This window comes from Sorex fumeus, unplaced genomic scaffold, assembly GCF_029834395.1.
Source record: "Sorex fumeus unplaced genomic scaffold, SorFum_2.1 ptg000046l, whole genome shotgun sequence".
NCBI lineage: Eukaryota > Metazoa > Chordata > Mammalia > Eulipotyphla > Soricidae > Sorex > Sorex fumeus.
In genome coordinates, this window is record NW_026606103.1 from 11,571,975 (window position 1) to 11,591,265 (window position 19,291).

A 19,291-nucleotide genomic window follows, 5' to 3' on the forward strand; every position below is an offset into this window, starting at 1 on the left:
TGCTCTTGCCCCAAGAGGTGTGATTTTGGACTTAAATCTCAAGGAATTAAAAAAACCCAAGCTCCCATACCAAATTTCATCACGTGGCAGATTTGGATCACTATTTTTGTTATGGTTTTCGGGCCACACCCGGCTGTATCGGGGAATGTGTGTGTGGGGGGGGGGACGACACAGCGTCAACCTGTGCTTTGCCAGCCCGGGGTCACCCATTTGATTCCGGATTGAAAGACCAGGCAGGATCTTTTCTGACAGCTGGGGCGGGACTGTGATTCCTACCAACTTTCCTCGCCTTCACGCCGGGCGTGCGAGGAATCGCGGGGACCGCGGCCGGACCCTTCCGGCCGCCTCCCGGGCACAGGCGGGACCCCGCGCCGGCCGGAAGTGCGCGCACCCGGCTCCTCCCCAGCAGTCCCCCCCCTCCCGCACGCCCGGCCGGCCGGAAACGCGCTCACCGGGCTCCTTCCTGTCCCGCCTCCCCCCTATCTCCCCCCCCCCCTCGCACGCCCGGCCGGCCGGAAACGGCCCCGGGCTCGTCAGGCGCCAGAAAAGTCGCAAATCGGAAAAGATTCTGCCCGCTCCCTAGTCGGGGGACCCCGCCGTTCCCCCACGTTCCTCACGGCCCCGGAGGCGGCCACCAGGGAGCAGCGCGGCTGGAACCAACCAGGAGGGCGACGGCGAGTCGGCGCCTTCCGGCCCCGGCAGGGCGGGCCAAGATGGCGGCGCCGTCGCGCCGTGCGCGCGCCCGACACTCCCATCCACTTCCGGACTCGAGAGCCGGAAGCGGGTCCGGCGCGTGCACGGGCCACCGAGGGGCGGGGTTACCGTCCCGGAAGTGCCGAAGGGGAGGGCGAGGCGCGCACGGGTTCGGACCCGGGGCGTCCGGACGGACTCTGGTCCACGCCAGGCTGTGCGGAGGGCCGCTTCTCAGCCCAGAGCGCTGGACGGGATGGACGGGCGCCTCGGCCCCCGGGAGTCGGCGCGGCTCGTGGCCGAGCGGAGCCGCGACGTGCGGGTGGACGCCGAGGGCGTGCGGGGGGTGGCGGAGCGGCTGCGTGCCGCGGCGGCAGAGCCCGCGCTGAGCCTGGGCGGCTGGAAGGCGCTGCACGAGCTGAACCCGCGGGCGGCCGACGAGGAGGCGGCCAACTGGGTGTTCCTGGTGGACACGCTCAACTTCTCCTTCTGGACCGAGCCGGACGCGCGCAAGTGCCTTGTGCGCTACAAGGGAAGAGAGTACAGCGGGTACTGGGCCCTCTGCGCCGCGGTCAACAGGGCCCTGGACGAAGGTCGGTGCTCGCGCCCGGGAGGGCCCCGAGGACGCGCAGAGCCGCGTCCCGGACACTCAGACGGCGACCTTTGCTGTGCCTCCCCGTGGCCGAGGCCTCCTCCTTAGCAGTACAGCTCCGGGAAGAAGTTGACAACGGGATGTTTCGGTTGTAGGCCCACGCCCGGCGATGCTCAGGGGTTCGCCCTAGTTTTGCACTCAGGAATCCTGGCAGCGCCGGATGTGACAGATCGGTGCCGGGATCAAACCAGGGCTGGCCGCGGGCAAAGGCAGACGCCCTGCAGGCTGCATGGACGCTTGTGCCCAAGGAAATTGTCATCATCATCCCAGCCAAGCGGATTCGTTGTTTGTTTTTTTCTTTTGATCTTCGGTGCTCAGGGCTTACTCCTGGCTCTGTGCTCAGAGATCACTAGTGGTGGGCTCCAAGCATATGAGGTGCTAGGGATAGAAACCGGGTCAGCTGCAGGCAAGGCAAGCGCCCTACGGGCTGCCCCCAAGCACACACGTCTTTTTGAAGAATGCCACTTGGATGGCATTCTTAGGGCCATATCTGTCCTAAACGCGGCCGGATACTGTAAAACAGGGAATGCAGTTGACCACATCCGATGTAATACTGCAGTTGTTAGAGATGTGCAAATAGATGAGGTTCAACTTCAAACTTCTAAATGAGTCATCCATTTTTTATTCTTTTACGTTTTATTCATCCTTGATTTTTTTGGGGGCGTGGAGTGTCAGGGTAGTATTGTGGAGCTCAGGAGCTGCACTTGGCTTGGCTTTGGAACTGCCTCCCACACTGCATCCACATTCATCCTTTCTTCCTTTCCCTTAACACAGGGTTTCTTTTTTACATTTTTTTGTTTAGTGAGCCCAGCAGCACTCAAGGCTTACTCCTGGCTGTGTATCCAGGAGTTACTCTAGAACCTTGGTCTATTAAGTGCAAGGCAAGCGCCCCTACCCTTTCTGCTATCTTTCAGACCCATGGGTTTCATAAACAGGGATCCACTGAGTATAATTGACATTTCGGGATTTTCTTTTCCTAAGGAATACCAATAACCAGTGCTTCGTACTATGCCACTGTGACTCTGGATCAGGTCCGCCACGTGCTGCGCTCCGACACAGAAGTACCTATGCCTCTGATAGAAGAGAGGCATCGGATTCTCAATGAAACTGGGAAAATTCTGCTGGAGAAGTTTGAAGGCTCTTTTCTTAATTGTGTTCGAAAAAGTGGAAAAAGTGCACAGAAATTAATGTACTTGGTAGTCGAAAACTTTCCTTCTTACAGAGATGTGGCTGAGTTTGAGGTGAGTTGCTTTTATGGGAAGGGACTTTAGAAATCCTCTGGGTCCAGGAGGCTGTTGACCATACTTGGCAGTAGTCAGGGCTCCTCCTCTGTGCTCAGGGGTCATTTCTGGTGATGCCTCCAGGCAGGCTCAGCTGTGTGAAAGGCAAATGCAGTAATCCCTGTAGAATTCCTAGTGATCTTATCTCCCTTCCAGAACTTTTGTTTTTGGCACCACACTCAGAGATTCTTCAGTGCTGCTTCTGGTGTTTTCATTAAGGCCCTTCAGGGTGATACTTGGAGGAATATGCAGTGCCAGGGACCAAACTTGGGGTCCTAGCATGTGAAGCATGCACTCAAGCTTATTTTGTTTTCGTGCTCTACCCAGTGATGCTTGTGGGCTGCTCTGGGATTGGTGCTTTCACCACTTCTATCCCACCCCAAAAAGTTTTCTAGTTGTTGAGAATAGCAACATCCAAGTTAGTGACTCGGTGCCATCCAGGATTCAGTCTTTACTCTTTGTTTCTCTTGACTCCATTTTTTCCTTACTGCAGACTCTTTTCTTGAAGTAGAATAGGTAAATGTCCACGAATATTTGCATCTTGCTGCTTCAGCTACCAGAGAAAGAAAGGGAAAGGAGAGATAGACAAACTTTCGCACTTCCTGTTCTAAAAACTCCTGGGTAAGACTTGATTGAACTGGCATAGATTATGACCAGCTGTGCCTGTCTGAGTGCGTAGGTCAGAGATTATTTCTTTAGAAAGCCCAGTGCCACTGTTGAACTTTATTCTCTCTGACCAGTTTGCTAATGCAAAGGGAAATTATTCATCGAATTTCTTGGTTCATCACTTAGGCCACCCAATTGTAATTACATATATATATATATATATATATATATATATGTATATGTAACTACTGTTAGAAATGAAACTTGGCCGGAGAGACAGTGCAGGGACGCTTGCCTTGCAGTGCATTTGGTCCCCTAGAGTACCACTAGATGTCCCTGAGCACTACCAGGTGTGGCCCAAAAAAAAGAAAAACTCACATTCCTGGAGAGATCGTACAGCAGACAGGTGGGCAGGGTGTTTGCCTTGCATGTGTCTGACCCATAGCATTCCATGTTATGGAAGTAATCCATGAGCATCGCTGAGTGTGTTCCCCCCACCCCTCACAAATCAAACAAAAACCCAACACTGTCATTCATAGAACTAAGAGTCAGTTGGGGTAGAAAGGCTGAGATGAAATTTAACATTTGGGGAGGGCAGAGCAGTAGTACAGCGGGCAAATGTGGGTTATCTCCGGTATTCGGTATAGTACCCTGAGCCTGCCAGGAGTGATTTCTGAGTGCAGAGCCAGAAGAAATCCCTGTGTACTACCATGTGTGGCCCAAAACCCAAAAATAAATGAATAAAATAAAGTTAGCTGACTGGAAAGAGTTCAGGTGTTTTATTTTGGGATGGCAGGTATCAAACCCAGGTTGGATATATGCAAGGCAAGTGCTCTAAATTTACCCTCTGTACTCATTATCCACTGTACTAGCTTCAGCCCCTGGAGTGAACAGAACACCTACAGAGTCTGTTTGCTTTCAGAATGTCCTGAGTTTTGGTTTTGTGGAAGAAAGTGGTTTTTTTTGTGTTTTTTTTTCTTTTGGTGGGTTGGAATATTTGAGTTTTAATTTTTTTTAAACATTTCTTTATGCTTTTGGGTCATATCTGGTGATGCTCAGGGGTTACTCCTGGCTCTGCACTCAGGAATTACTTTAGGCAGTGCTCCGGGAACCGTATGGGATGCCAGGGATGGGACTTGGGTTGGCCACATGCAAAGCAAACGTCCTTCCCACTGTACTGTCTCTGGCCCTATTTTTTTTTGAATTAAATATATTTTATTTGGAGTGTTTCTAAGGTGGGAGGGGAGAGAGAGAGAGAGACTCAAGAGAGAACGCGGACTTCTCTAAGGGTGGAGAGAGCCACACATCCTAGCATTAGACATGAAAGCATGAAAGTACACATCTCAAGAGGGGCGATGCGGGCGACACGTGCTGGGGTACCACATGTTCTCAGCAATGTGGGTGCAAGCAGCACAGGGGCTCGGGCAACATATGCGCATCTGGCCCTAATTTAAAAAAAAAAAATTGTGACTTTGTAATTCACAGTGATGCAGTTTAGAAAAGGATATTCACATGTGCAATGTTCCAACACTAGTTCCTTCACCAGTGCCCAGTGCTCTTCACCAACATCCCCAGTTTCCCTTCTGTCCACCCCGCAGCAACCTGTCCCTCCCCCATTGTCCTATGTTTTCCTTCCCCAACTTTATCCTCACCTCCACTCCTACTTTCATCTTTATTTTTAAATATTTTTCTGTCTTTGGGCTTACCGTGGATGTGCAGGGACTATTCCTGGGTCAGTGCTAGGAACTTGCTCTAATTACAGTGGTTGAAATTAAGGACCCTGTGATGCCAGGAATTGGGAATCGAGCGTGGGGTCTTGCCCTGGCCCCTTGACTTTATGTTTTACATACATCACAGTCTATTTGATACAATACTAAAAATCGTTTTTGGTTTCTGTTTGGGGGCCACACCCCTGTAGGGCTAGGGGCCACTCCTGGGGGTGTTTGAGGGATTATGCAGTGCCAGGGATTGAACCCAGACGTCTTGCATGCAAAACATTCACTCTATTCCATTAAACTATCTCTGACCCTAAAATGGTCAGTTAAAAAAAATGTTTTTGGAAAGGGTAGTGGGCCACATCTGTGGTGCTCAGGGTTTACTCCTGGCTCTTTGGTCAGGGAGTCAGATGTGGTGCCAGGTAGTGAACTGGGAACAGCCATATACAAGGCGTAGCCATAATCACTATCCTGTCTCTCCAGCCTTTCATTTAAATTGAATTTCTTTTTTTGGGGAGTGGTTCATACCCAGTGGTATGCTCAGAGCTGCACCTCACTGTACTTGGGCTACGTGGTGCCAGGGATTGAACCAGCGCTTCTCTAGTCCTTAAGAGTTTGAAAACGGTCTACTTGGGGCAATGGATCAGACAAGAGCAATTATTTGTTTTGCATGTGTGGCATTCTGGTCTTACCCCCAGCAACACCAAAAAAATGTGTCAACATAAATCCAAAACTGTATCAGATATAGATGAAGAGCGATACATTTCATTGATATCTTATTTTCTCCTTCCCTTTCCGGTGTTGCGGTTTTTGCAGTGATGGGGGCTTCCCAGTGCTCCCTCGGGGTCAGACTAGCTGGTCCTGTCACAGTGGGATTCTCTTGATCACTGTAGTGCCAGAGAGCACAGCCAGCAGAGGTGCCAGGATTGCACTTGGTGCAGTGCACATCACACCAAGAGTTGAGCTCATGTCCTCACACATTCGAAGTAGATTTTTTTTTTTTAAAGAAGCCAATTTATTTTATTTTTGATTTTTCTTTCTTGGGTCACACCCAGCAATGCTCAGGGGTTACTCCTGGCTTTGCACTCAGGAATTACTCCTGGCAGTGCTTGGGGGACCATATGGGATGCTAGGGATCGAACCGGGTTGGCCGCATGCAAGGCAAACGCCCCACCCACTGTGCTATCGGTTTGGCCCCCTCGAAGTAGGTGTTTTACTGCTGCACCAGCTTATAGCTCCCAAGGCCCGGATTTTGAAAAAAAAAAAAAAAAGAAACATTGATTTTGGGGTTTTTGAGACACACCTGGCTGTGCTCAGGACTTACTCCCAACTTAATCCTTGAGCACAGAGGTTACTCTTGTTGGGGCTTGAAACCTCTGTGGTGACCGCAATCAAACTTTATTGGCAGCACACAGGGCAAGCACCTGACCTGTATTGCTCTCCAGCCCCATGCCAGACATTTTAAACTGAAGATTTGGGGACACTGGTGGAGGAGGAAAATTGACATCAGTGATAGGATTGGTGCTGGAACATTCATTATATGCCTGAAGCTCAGCTATCAATAAACTAGTAAATTATGATTCCTAAAATAAGTAAAATCAGAAACCAGAAAAAAAAGCATCTGCATGCTCTTGTAAACAAAGGTTAAACCTCACAGAGGCTGAAATAATGTTGCTATTAATTACTGATACTTTAAGCAGGAAAATTAGTAAACTTCATCACTGTCACTGTCCTCCCTGTTGTTCATGGATTTGCTCGAGCGGGCCCAGTAACGTCTCCATTGGAGACTTTTGTTGTTACTGTGTTTGGCATATCGAATACATCACGGGTAGCTTGCCAGACTCTGTCGTGCAGGCGAGATACTCTCAGTAGCTTGGGCTCTCCGAGAGGGGCGGAGGAATCGAACTCGGGTCGGCCATGTTGGCTGCATGCAAGGCAAACGCACTACCACTGTGCTATTGCTCCAATAGTAATAGTAATTTTCTTATTTGTACCTATTTTTTCCATTTTATTTTTTTATTGAATCACCTTGAGATAGACAGTTACCAAGTTGTTCATGGTTGGCTTTCAGTCATACAGTGTTCCAACTCTACGTATTCTTTTTTTTTTGTTCTTTTTTTTATTTGCTTTTTGGGTCACACCCGGCGATGCTCTATGCCAAACACAGTAACAACAAGTCTCATGATGGAGACATTACTGGGCCCGCTCGAGCAAATCGATGAACAACGGGAGGACTGGACCGGACCAGACCGGACCCGGCGATGCACTGGAGTCACTCCTGGTTCATGCACTCAGGAATTACTCCTGCTGGTGCTCGGGGGACCATATGGGATGCTGGGAATCGAACCTGGGTCGGCCGCGTGCAAGGCAAATGCCCTACCCGCTGTGCTATCCCTCCAGCCCCAACTCTGTGTATTCTTAATGTCCATTTGATTCATTTTGCTGAAAAGTTTTAGAGTCTTTCCTTAAAGCATATTCACAGTTGAGTTACTGCCCTACTTCTAGAATGTTAGTAGAGATGTTTCCTTTGATTCCTTTGATTCCTTTTTCTTGCTGGCCACACAAAAGATTATACTGAGCTCTAAATCTATGTCTATTTCTTCCTAAGGCACAATTCTAGATGAATTACAGTTGTTTTATCAGATAAGTGGAAATGTCTAGCAACAGCACATATTAGTGGCAGATAAAGATTTATTACATAGCAATACCAGCAATGAATCCTCCTTATAACAAGGTGTGTTCTGTGTTGTGATAGAGAATAATTAAAAATAAAAAAATGAAGTTAAGGACTGGAGTGATACTTTAAAGGCCTGGGATTGATGCCTTAGATTTCATGGTCCTCTTCACACCAAGGGTGTGTCCCAAAGTATTAACATCTTTAAAAATTTCAAGGGTAGGGGGGCTGGAGCGATAGCATAGCGCGTAGGGCATTTGCCTTGCACGCAGCCAACATGGCTGACACAGGTTCGATTCCCAGCATCCCATATGATCCCCTGAGCACCGCCAGGCTCAATTCCTGAGTGCATGAGCCAGGAGTAACCCCTGAGCATTGCCGGGTGTGACCCAAAAAGCAAAAAAAAAAAAAAAATTTTCAAGGGGGGTGGTGCTTTTCTGGAGTGCTAGAACAGCAAGTAGGGCATTTGCTTTGCATGCAACTGGTCGAGATTTCATCCCAGGATCCCATATGGTCCCTAGAGCCCCACCAGGAGTGATCCCTGAGTGAAGGCATAAGCCCTGAGCACTGCTGGGTATGGCACAAAAACAAAAAGTAAAATAAGGAATAAACTCTTGAACATTGCTAAGTATGGCTGCATCTCACCTCCAAACCCCCCAACTCTCTCATAGCATGCTTTTTTTCATAGTGCCTTATTTATGGAGCCATCCCCACCTGTGGTCAGGCCTCTGGTTGCTCAAGGGCCACAGGCCCTCACACAGCAGTTCTGAGGAGCAGACACAGGATCTTGAACCCGCCAGGCATTTGACATCGCAGCTATTCCCCTGGCCGCCTCTTAGTACCATCTCTAACAATTTCTCATGTCCTACTGTGTGGATAGACCTTCCCATAATTATTTACCCAAACTAATTTACCATATTTATTGTGTCTGATACTTTTTATTTTTAATTGATTTTTACTTTTTTTTTTTTTGGTGGAGGGGGCCTGATTGGGCACACACGGTGGTGCTTAGGGTTTACTCTTGCCTCTGCATTCATGGATCTCTCCTGGCAGACTCGGAGGATTATGTGGAATGCCAGTGATTGAACCCGGGTTGGTTGCATGCAAGACAATTTTCCTATCTGCTGTACTGTTTCTCTGGCCCCAGATTTTTAGGATTTTTTTAAAAATAAAATTATTTGTAATACTGTACAACAATTCAATACCTGTAACTATTTGGGCCACACCCAGCAATGTTCAGGAATTATTCCTGGCTCTGCACTCAGAAATTACTCCTAGTGTTGTTTGGGGAGTTATGTGGGATGCTGGGGACTGAATCCAGGTCAGCCACTCTACCTATGGTACTATCTTTCCAGCCCCTCAGTACCTGTAATTATGTCTTAGAAATGATTTTTTACAATTGTGTTGCTGAGTTGGAGCACGCCCGAAGTTTTAGATTTCTTTGATTTTATTTACTTGTTGTTTTGGGGGCCACACCCTATTGTGGTCAGGGCTTACTCCTGGCTCTGTGCTCAGGATTCACTCCTGGAGGGAATTGGAGGGCCTTATGGGGAATGGGGGGTGGGGAGGCCCAACCCAGGTTGGCTTCTTGCAAGATAAGCATCCTACCTGCTGTACTCTACAGCACCATTCAGACTTCTAATACATAAAGAGTACTGTTCCCCTCAAAAGATGATAGCAAAGAATCACCTTTCATAACATGATCATGATCTATATTGCTATGTTTTAAAATGTTTAGCTAATTGTCTGAAGCAGCCACCATTTTCTATTTTATTGTTTTGCTTGGGGACTATATCCAGTGGTGGTCAAGCTCTACTCCTGACTTGGCTCAGGAATCTCTCTCCTGCTGGTGCTCAGGGACAGTATTTATTACCGAGGATAAAAGCAGAATTGGCTGCATGCAATGCATGTGTCCTAATCACTGTACTGTCTTATTGCTTAAATGATGTTTGCTGAGCTTATCATTCAGTTTAGATACTATCTGCAATAAAATCAGAAAATTTTAATTCTGTCATATTTGTCAGTGATTTCTCATCTGTAACCCAGAGTCAGTTCGGTGACGGCCCTCCCGTTGTTCGTCGATTTGCTCGAGTGGGCCCAGTAACGTCTCCATCATGAGAATTGTTGTTACTGTGTTTGGCATATCGAATACGTCACGGGTAGCTTGCCAGGCTCTGCCGTGTGGGCGAGATACTCTCAGTAGCTTGCCGGGCTCTCCGAGAGGGGTGGAGGAATCGAACCTGGCTGGGCCGGGCCAGCTGCACGCAACGCAAATGCCCTACCACTGTGCTATCGCTCTAGCCCAGAGTCAGTTCGGAAAGTTTAAAATTCAACTATAGAGCCAGAGCAAAAACTCTACAGGGTGGAGTGCAAGCAGAAGACCGGGTTCAATCCCTGACGTGCATGGCCCCTAAGCACAGAACACGGAGTTGCCTCTTGAGCACTGCCACCTGTGCCCTCCCCCCAAAAATAATTCAGTTGTTTTTCCCCAAAGAAAATTCAGTTATTTTTTCAAATAAAAAATTCAGTTATTTTTTCAAATAGTTTGATCAGGTAGTAAGATCAAAAAGCTTTGCTTTCTTCCTCTGAGTTTTCAGGCTGTACCTAGCACCATCTCCGAATGCAACAGCTATGTGTACCTAGGTTGAGAAGTCAACATGACAAATGACCTGACACCTGAACTGCACAGGAGGAAGAGAGCAACTTTGAACGCCTTCAGGAGCTTCGAAGAAATAGCTAAGAGGTCGAAGAAATAGCTAAGAGGACGAAGAACCTCCGGCTCCGGGCACATCTCATTGATTCCACTGTCCTTCCTGCATTAACATATGCCTCAGAGACCTGGGCCCTACACAAACAGGATGAGAACGCTATTCAGGTCTCCCAAAGAGGAATTGAAAGAGGTATGCTTGGAATATCACATTTCACTTAAATGAGAGAAAGAATCCGGAGTTCCAACATCCATCAATGATCAAGAATCAGGGACGCTGTCTCGTTTGCCAAGATGTCAAAAATCAGATGGGCTGGTCATGTAATGAGATTTAATGACGACCGCTGGACTAGAGCTTTTACTGACTGGATTCCACAGGATGTCAAAAGACCGTGTGGCCGCCCACCTACCAGATGGTCAGACTTCTTCATCAAGATCATGAACGATCAGTTTGAGGCTCTTCATGTTCCTAGAGCGAACAGACGCCATTGGGCTACACTAGCACGCAGCAGGGACAAATGGAGACGTTGCTGGTGCCTGCTCGAGCAAATCGACGATTAACGGGAAGTTAAGGGATTAGTGACCTAGCAGTACTCAGGGGATACCTCCTGCTCTGTGCTCAAGTGTCACTCATTTGCAGTACCTTAACCCTACTGTCTCTCTGGCCCCAGAAGAGTTCTTTTTTGTTGTGTTTTGGGGCCACACCCAGCAGTGCTCAGGTCTTACTCCTGGCTCAGAGCTTAGGGATTGCTCCTGGACGGGATTGGGGGAACCCTATGAGGTGCTGCAGATAGAACCTGGATCAACCATATGCAAGACAAGCACCCTACGTGCTGTACTTCTCTCCAACCCAAAATTAATAATAGTGTTGGGGTTGTTTTGGATCTACACCTGACAGTGCTCAGAAATTATTCCTGGCTCTGCTCAGGAGCCACTCCAGGGGGTGTTGGGAGACCATGTGCAGTGGTAGAGTTGAACAAGGGTTAGTCATATGTCATATGCAGTGCAGTGACTCATCTCCTGTACTTCTCTTGTACAGGCTGTCTTAATTGGATAGATTGGGTAACAAAGGGAGTTAGCTCTTTGACCCCAATATAGGACTATTTCTGAATGAAGATTTGTTCCCCCAGCATGACTTTAATATACAGACTTCACTGCTGAAAATGAGTATATGTACTCTGGATTGTAGCATAGGAATAGAATAATTGTGTAACATGCATGAGTTTCTGGGTTCTAATCCCTGGTACCAAAAATAATTTTCTTTTTTTTTTTTTGCTTTTTGGGTCACATCTGGCAATGCACAGGGGCTACTCCTGGCTCTGCACTCAGGAATTACTCCTGGCGGTGTTTGAGGGACCATATGGGATACTGGGAATCAAATCCGGGTCGGCTGCATCCAAGGCAAACGCTCTACCTGCTGTGCTATCGCTTCAACCCCCAAAAGAACTTTGTCTTTGTTTTATTTTGGGTCGTGCCCAGGAGTGCTCAAGGTTTACTCCTGGCTCTGTGCTCAGGGATCACTCTCGGTGGGGCTTGGGGAACCATATGGAATGACTGGGATCAAACTCTGGTTGGCTGCATGAATAGCTAGTGTCCTATCCGCTGTACTATCGCTCCGGCTTCAAAACTGAGTTAAGTGAAATAAAGAAATGAATAACATGAGATGATTTTGCTCATATGTGGGATACGAATGAGTGAAGCAAAACTAACTCCTAGACTTGGAGAATATGGGATGGGGATGGTGGGAAATACTTATAAATTCTTAACAGGGTAAGATTAATTTTATTTATTTATTTATTTATTTTGGCTTGGGCTGGAGCTATAGCACAGCAGGTAGGGCCTTTGCCGTGCCAACTTGGGTTTGATTCCTCTGCCCCTCTCCGAGAGCCCAGCAAGCTAACGAGAGTATCTCACCTGCACAGCAAATCCTGGCAAGTTACCCATTACTTATTCGATATGCCAAAAACTGTAACATCAAGTCTCACAACGGAGACGTTACTGGGCCCGCTCAAGCAAATCGATGAACAATGGGAGGACAGTGCTACAGAGAAGTGCAGTGCTACTTTGGCTTTGGGGCCAAGTTTGGCAATGCTAGTTGGGGGAGTGTTACTCCTGGGGTCCTTGAGTGCCACTGGGAATGACTCCTGGGCATGCAAAGTCCATGCTTGTTCCTGAGCACTGCCGGGTATGACCCAGGAACCCCAAAACCCACTTCAGCTTTTTTAGTCATCTCCCTGGCCTAGAGAATTCTCTTTGAATGGTAAAAGTGAATCTACCTATAGTAATTCCACCCATCAATATCTGTCCAAAGAACACAAATACTAATTTGAAAAGACAGATAAATCTCTATTCATTGCAGCACTATAGCCCAAATTCTAAAGGATGAGTGGGTAAAGGAATTGTGGCGAATAAGCACCAGAGAAAACTATTCAGCTGGAACAATAAAGTGGAATCTTGCCTTTGCAGCAGCATAGATTTAATTAGAGGGAATGATCCTAAAGGGAATACTGCCCAGTGGATGATCTCACTCGTGTCAGGGTCAGAGAAACCATGCATGGCAGTGGGCCACGCCAGTGGAAACATCCCTGTGGCTGAGACTGCAGGGCCATGGTCAGCAGCTGGGGGAGGATGGGACAGTGAATGCTGTGGTGTTATGATAGGAAAACCCCTAAAACTAACACAGCTGTGTGAACTAATCTCAAAAAGTCAGTTAAAAAAACTTTTCAGCATAAAGTATTTTTTTTTTTCAGATAGCTTGCACAAATTTTCAGCTACCCAGGTAACTTTTATGTTCTCTTTGTTAATCAGGGGGAAAGAATTTCTTTTTACAAACGGGCCCAGATCCTTGTAGCAGATACGTGGAGTGTGTTCGAGGGGAAAGGAGATGGAAGCTTTGAGGATATCTCTACTATCACCATGTTCGCAGACTATAGGTTGCCTCAGGTTCTTGCTCACCTGGGTGCCCTGAAATACTCTGATGAACTGATGGAGAAGCTTCTTAAAGGTTTGCCACCTCATTTGTTCTTTGTGACACAAATTGTTTTTGTTTGGGGGCCACAACCCAGTGGTACTCAGCTTATTTCTGACTGTTGCACTCAGGGATCACTTCTCTTAGAATTCGGGGAACCATCTGGGGTGCTGGGGATGGGCCCTGGCTCAGCTGCTTGCAGTGCAAGCACTGTATGTCCATCCAAGCTGTCTAGATATCTTTAGAAGGGAGAATCATGGGGTAAGGAAGGAGGTCGAGAGCTGGAATGTATGCTTAGCATGTTTGAGCTCTGGTCTTGATCCTTGATATTTCATGGTCCTCTGTACACTCCTCTCGGTGTGGCCCCCCAAACCAAAAGAAGAAAGGGTGTCTCTTTATAGTAAAGGCCTCTCTTTACATACAGCTCTGTACAGCTGATTACATTTGGGCATATATATCTATATATCTATATATCTATATCTATATATATATGTAATTTCTGCTTCCACTCTCATGTCTAGTTTACCCTACCCAGATTTTCGATATTTTATGTTTTCTATATTTTGTTATTTTACATATGAACTGTGGTGGTGAGTGTGGTTGAAGAGGTATGAAACTGCAGATATACATGATAGAACTATCAAAAATAAAGTCTGAGGTTTTCAGATTTTAGATGAATGTTCTCAGTGGTCCTGATGATACTCAGGAGGCCATATGTTGTCATGCTAGGGATGGAACTGGGATGGTTGCATGTAAGGCAAACACCTTAAGTGCTGTATTATTTATCTGGCCACCTATGATACTTTAAAAATAGTATTTGTTTTGTCCTTGGGCCCTTGCATGGAACGGCTAGCTCAGTTGGCTGAGAATTGTCTGTGGAGCCTCCAGGCCTCCTGTGCATAACTTGGGACCTCCCCTGCCTCCCCCTCCCCTAGTCCCACCTTCATATTTAATGTTTGTTCCACAATAATTTTTTTAACTTTTATTAGTGAAACACCATGAGGTACAATTGTAGACTTACAAACTTTTGTGCTTGGGTCTCAATTATACAATGTTCTAGTACCCATCCCTCCACCAGTGCCCATTTTCCACCACCACTGATCCCAGTATCCCTCCCACCCCCCTCACCCCCCAACCCACCCTGCCTCTGTGGCAGGGCATTCCCTTTTGTTCTCTCTCTCCTTTTGGGTGCTGTGGTTTGCAAAAGTGGAATTGAGTGGCAGTCATGTTCGGTCTATAATCTACTTTCAGCATGCATCTCCCATCCTGGGAGGATCCTCCCAACACCCTTTATTTGGTGCTCCCTTCTCTATCTGAGCTGCCTTTTCCCCTAGCATGTGCGGCTGGCCTCCAAGCCATGGAGCAAACCTCCTGGTACTTATCTCAGCTATTCTTGGGAGTTAGTTTTCTATTTTGTTACTTTATGTTCCCCAGATGAATGCAATCTTCCTATGTCTGTTCCTCTCTTTCTGACTCATTTCACTTAGCATGATACTTTCCATGTAGTACCACTTGTATGTAAATTTCATGATTTAATTTTTTCTAACAGCTACATAGTACTCCATTGTGTAGATGTACCAAAGTTTCTTTAACCAGTCATCTGTTCTCGGGCACTCTAGTTTTTCCAGATTCTGGCTATTGTAAACTGTGCTGCAATGAACAAACAAGTGCAGATGTCACTTCGACTATACTTTTTTGCCTCTCTGGGATATATTCCCAGGATTGGTATTGCTGGGTCAAATGGGAGCTCGATTTCTAATTTTTTGAGAATCGTCCAAACTTTTCCAAAAGGGCTGAACCAGTCAGCATTCCCACCAGCAGCGGAGGAGGGTCCCTTTCTTGCCACATCCGTGCCAACACTGGTTGCTTTTGTTTTGGAGGTGGGCCAGTCTCTGTGGTGTGAGATGATATCTCATTGTTGTTTTGATCTGAATCTCCCTGATGGTTAATGATCTACAGTAAAATTTTGAGTAGGTTTTTAATCTTTGATTCAATGCTTCTTACAGGGGAAGAGCTCGCCAATGGAAGCAGGCAAGAGGTGGAAATCAGAGGGTGCTCAGTTTGGTGTGTTGAGCTGATCCGTGATTGTCTTCTCGAACTTCTTGACAAAACAGGCGAAAAAGCTAGCAGAGAAATCAATTCCATTCTCTTGGATTATTACTTATGGGATTATGCTCGTGATCATAGGGAAGACATGAAAGCAATTCCATTTCATCGCACACGGTGCATCTATTATTGAACCAGAATGTAAACCAATCCAGCAAAGACTCTCTGCATCTTATGGCTCATATTCATTTGTACAATTTGCTTTGATATTCAGAGAAGGTACTAGAGATAACAAGAACAAGCTTTTTTCCCTGATGTCATGTATAGGGTTCAAGTGGTAGAGCCTAGTACTTGCAAGGCCAAGTTTGATTCTCTGACTACATAACTCCCCAGTGAGTATCAGGCCATTAGTTCTGTTCTGCTGGGCCAAGCATAGCCAGGAGTAGCCCCTATTTAAACCTTTTTTCTGACATATCACTCTGTATTTCCTCCCAATTTTATACCTTTTTTAGTTGTAACTATAATTTTCCCTTCTGTGGACACAAAGTCGATATAAACAATGAAGGACCTTAACATTTTTGGTTTTTTGGACCACACTGAACTGTGCTTGGGGATCATGGCTGGTGGTGCTTGGAGGACCATACACAATACTAGAGACCAGCCTCCTGCAAAGCAGGCACTTACCACTGAGCTATCTCTCTGGCCCAGGAATTTTAGTGCTTTATTTAAATAACAGGGTTGTTCATTTTTTTACTTTAATCATGGCATCCCAGGCATGGGCTGGAGCGATAGCACAGCGGGTAGGGCGTTCGCCTTACAAGCGGCCAACATGGCCGACCCGAGTTCGATTCCTCCGCCCCTCTCGGAGAGCCCGGCAAGCTACCGAGAGTATTGGATATGCCAGACACAGTAACAACAAAGTCTCCAATGGAGACGTTACTGGGCCCGCTCGAGCAAATCGACGATCAACGGGAGGGCCTTTACCTTTACCTTTTAATCATGGCATAATTATCAGTGGTGACATTTTCTCTATTTCAATTGTTATATTTTCTCAAGGTATAATATTTGATATTGGACCCTTTGATGTAAAAGATAAAGTCTTCATTCTGAAATATGATGCTCTTGTAAAAATACTGTTTTGCAAGGAAATAATATTGAACAATAACAATGGAAAACCCTTGGACTTTGATTACTAAGCAAATTTTGCATGGAGGAAATTGAAGAGATGGACTGGAGGTAACATAAGGGCATTTGTGGAGGGAATTGAGCATTTTATGTTGTGGTAGGGTGCAGCAACTTGTATGTCAATATCATAAATTTTAATACTGTTGTAATCATGTTACCTAAACTAAATTTTATAACAAAATTTTTAAATGATTAAAAAAATCATGTTTGTGTGTTTTTTTTTGAAAAAAAAATTTTATTTATATGGACCAGGTGTTCAGCAACCTGGACCTAGAGGGACCATTGTGGTGTTGGGGATCAAACTAAGGGTCTTACACATGCTAGTCATGTGCTCTACTATTGTTTTGCTTTTTTTTTGGGGGGGGTCACACCCGGGCATGCACAGGGGTTACCCCTGGCTCTGCACTCAGTAATTAATCCTGGTGGTGCTCAGGGGACCATATGGGATGCTGGGAATTGAACCTGGTTTTTGCCATGTGCAAAGCAAATACCCTACCTGCTGTGCAATTGCTCCAGCCCCTCATGTGCTCTACTCTTGTGACATTTTTTTACCTGTAAAATCAGTCTAGATGGGCTGTAGCAATAGTATAGCAGATGGGGTGTCCACATGTGGGCAAACAGAGTTTGATCCCTGGCATCTGATATGATCTCCCGAGCATGTCCAGGAGGGATCCCTGAGCACAGCTGGGTGTGTCTCAAAAAACAAGACAGTGATTTTGTAAATGATGATTTTCAATTTAGGATATCTGCCTAATCTTTTAAAGATTATCTTCAATCTTGAAGATATCTTTAGGATATCTTCAGTCTTTTAAAAATTGTTTGAAGTCTCACAATGGAGACGTTACTGGGCCCGCTCGAGCACTGAATCACCATGAGAACAGTCACAAAGCCTTTCAGTTTAAGTCTTGGTCAGTCATACAATTATCAAACACCCATCTCTTCACCAGTGCACATTTTCCACCACCAAGAACTCCAGTATGCTTCCCTCCCACTCCTCCCCCTGCCTGTGTGGCAGATTTCCACTTTACACTCTCTCCGTTGATCACATTCAATATTATGACAAAAGACCCACCATTATTATTTGTAATTTCCCCCAACAATCAGACCTGCCAAAAAGACATCATTAGATAATTTGATTTCTATTGCTAATTATGCCTGGAGTGATAGCACAGCGGTAGGGTGTTTGCCTTGCGTGCAGCTAGCCCGGCCGAGCCGGGTTCGATTCCTCTACCCCTCTCGGAGAGCCCAGTAAGCTACCGAGAGTATCTCGCCTGCATGGCAAAGCCTGGCAAGCTACCTGTGACGTATTCAGTATGCCAAACACAGTAACAAGAAGTCTCGCAATGGAGACGTTACTGAACCTGCTCGAGCAAATCGATGAACAACGGGAGGACAGTGCTACAGTGCTGATTATGAAGAGCATATGATGTTGTGTGGCTGCGATAGTGGCCACACGATTTTAGATTTCTGATATTTTTGTAATAAGTCTGGAAGGATTACTGCCAAAAGCCGCTGAGTTCTGAGATTGGTTTGTGTGCCTCTGGGATCATGGTCATTCAAGGAGCCAGAGGAGGCATTCGTGAGTTGCAACTTGGCGCTTTGTCGGGATGGGGAGCTGGTTCCACACGCCATCCCATGAGGCCCAGCTTGCCTCCTCACTGCAGTCTCATACCTGGCTGTCCATTAGTCTCTGAAAGATGGTGGCCACCATGCCACCTCCACCAGGGGGAAAAGGCGGAGGCACAAACACCCTTCCCCTCCCAGGGCAGCATGGCGCTGTAGTTTAATGCACAGTCCAGATACATTTCTGTTGGGCATTATATTTTGCTCGAATTTTCCCACCACCATTCAAGCCTGCCTTCCAGATCATTTATTTTCCATTGCTCACTTTGCATATCAGGAAAGGTCTCGTGGCCGTGGAGTCATGTTTTAGAGAAGGCGGGGAGACTGCACCTGCTTCATCTGGGCATGACCTCCTAGTGATATCAGCTTGGTATGGGGACTGAAGAATTTTCCGGGTGTTGAGGTGCCCGCCGGCCAGATTTCTTCACTGCTGTGTGTGGCAAGATGGTGCTGAGGGCGGTTTGAGGGCATGACTTCTGGGATCAGGGGCTGACTGGGAGCCTGGATGGAACTGCCCGGTCAAGTGCCCCAGTGCGGTTCTGAAGAATAATCCTGGTGCCCACATACCGGAGTCATGCTTGTAGAAACTCATGGTCACCAGGATTCCATCTGGAGAAGGCAGGGAGACTGCACCTGCCCCATCTGGGACCTCCCAGCGATATTGATTCAGTATGAGGCCCGGAGAATTCTCCTGGTGCTATGGTGCCCGCCAGCGAGGTTCCTTCCTGCCTACTAATTTTTTAAGGAGTAACTATATTGCAATTGAATAAAGGTGTTTTTAAACCGTTCTTAAATATGGAACAAGTTATTTCATTAAAATAAAATTTACCACATAGAGTTTTTTATAATAAATTGGATTATTTTATTTTGGGAATTACCCTAGCAGTACTCAGGGGCTACTCCTGGCTCTGTGCTCAGGAGTGTCCCTGGCAATGCTCCGGGGGGCTGTGTGGTAGTTCTAGAGACTCAAACTGGGATGGACAGGTTACAAGGCCTTACCCCCTGTGCTATCTCTGACCCTGGATTGTTTTCTTTATGTCACGGGCTAGCCAGCACCTCATTTTCCATCATTATGCCTACCTTCCTGCTAACAGAATTTTAACTTCCATGTTGATTTTGTGCGAATCAGGAAAAGGTCTCCTTTC

General features: G+C 46.7%; 1 protein-coding gene across 1 annotated transcript; it reads left to right on the forward strand.

The window, feature by feature from the left end:
- The first annotated feature begins 884 nt into the window (after window positions 1-884).
- Window positions 885-16,100, forward strand: QNG1 (Q-nucleotide N-glycosylase 1). Its single transcript, XM_056122525.1, has 4 exons — window positions 885-1,283; window positions 2,324-2,583; window positions 13,133-13,328; window positions 15,299-16,100. The coding sequence occupies exons 1-4, from the start codon at window positions 947-949 to the stop codon at window positions 15,529-15,531; spliced, it is 1,026 nt and encodes a 341-aa protein (XP_055978500.1). The 5' UTR covers window positions 885-946; the 3' UTR covers window positions 15,532-16,100.
- Window positions 16,101-19,291: the final 3,191 nt, after the last annotated feature.

What these genes read in the sequence shown, in the direction of transcription:
- QNG1 (XM_056122525.1), top strand. Translation starts at nt 947, where the DNA reads ATGGACGGGCGCCTCGGCCCCCGGGAGTCGGCGCGGCTCGTGGCCGAG. An exon ending in GAGATGTGGCTGAGTTTGAG is followed by an intron (nt 2,584 to 13,132) that starts GTGAGTTGCTTT and finishes TTTGTTAATCAG; the next exon opens with GGGGAAAGAATTTCTTTTTA. An exon ending in GATGGAGAAGCTTCTTAAAG is followed by an intron (nt 13,329 to 15,298) that starts GTTTGCCACCTC and finishes TGCTTCTTACAG; the next exon opens with GGGAAGAGCTCGCCAATGGA.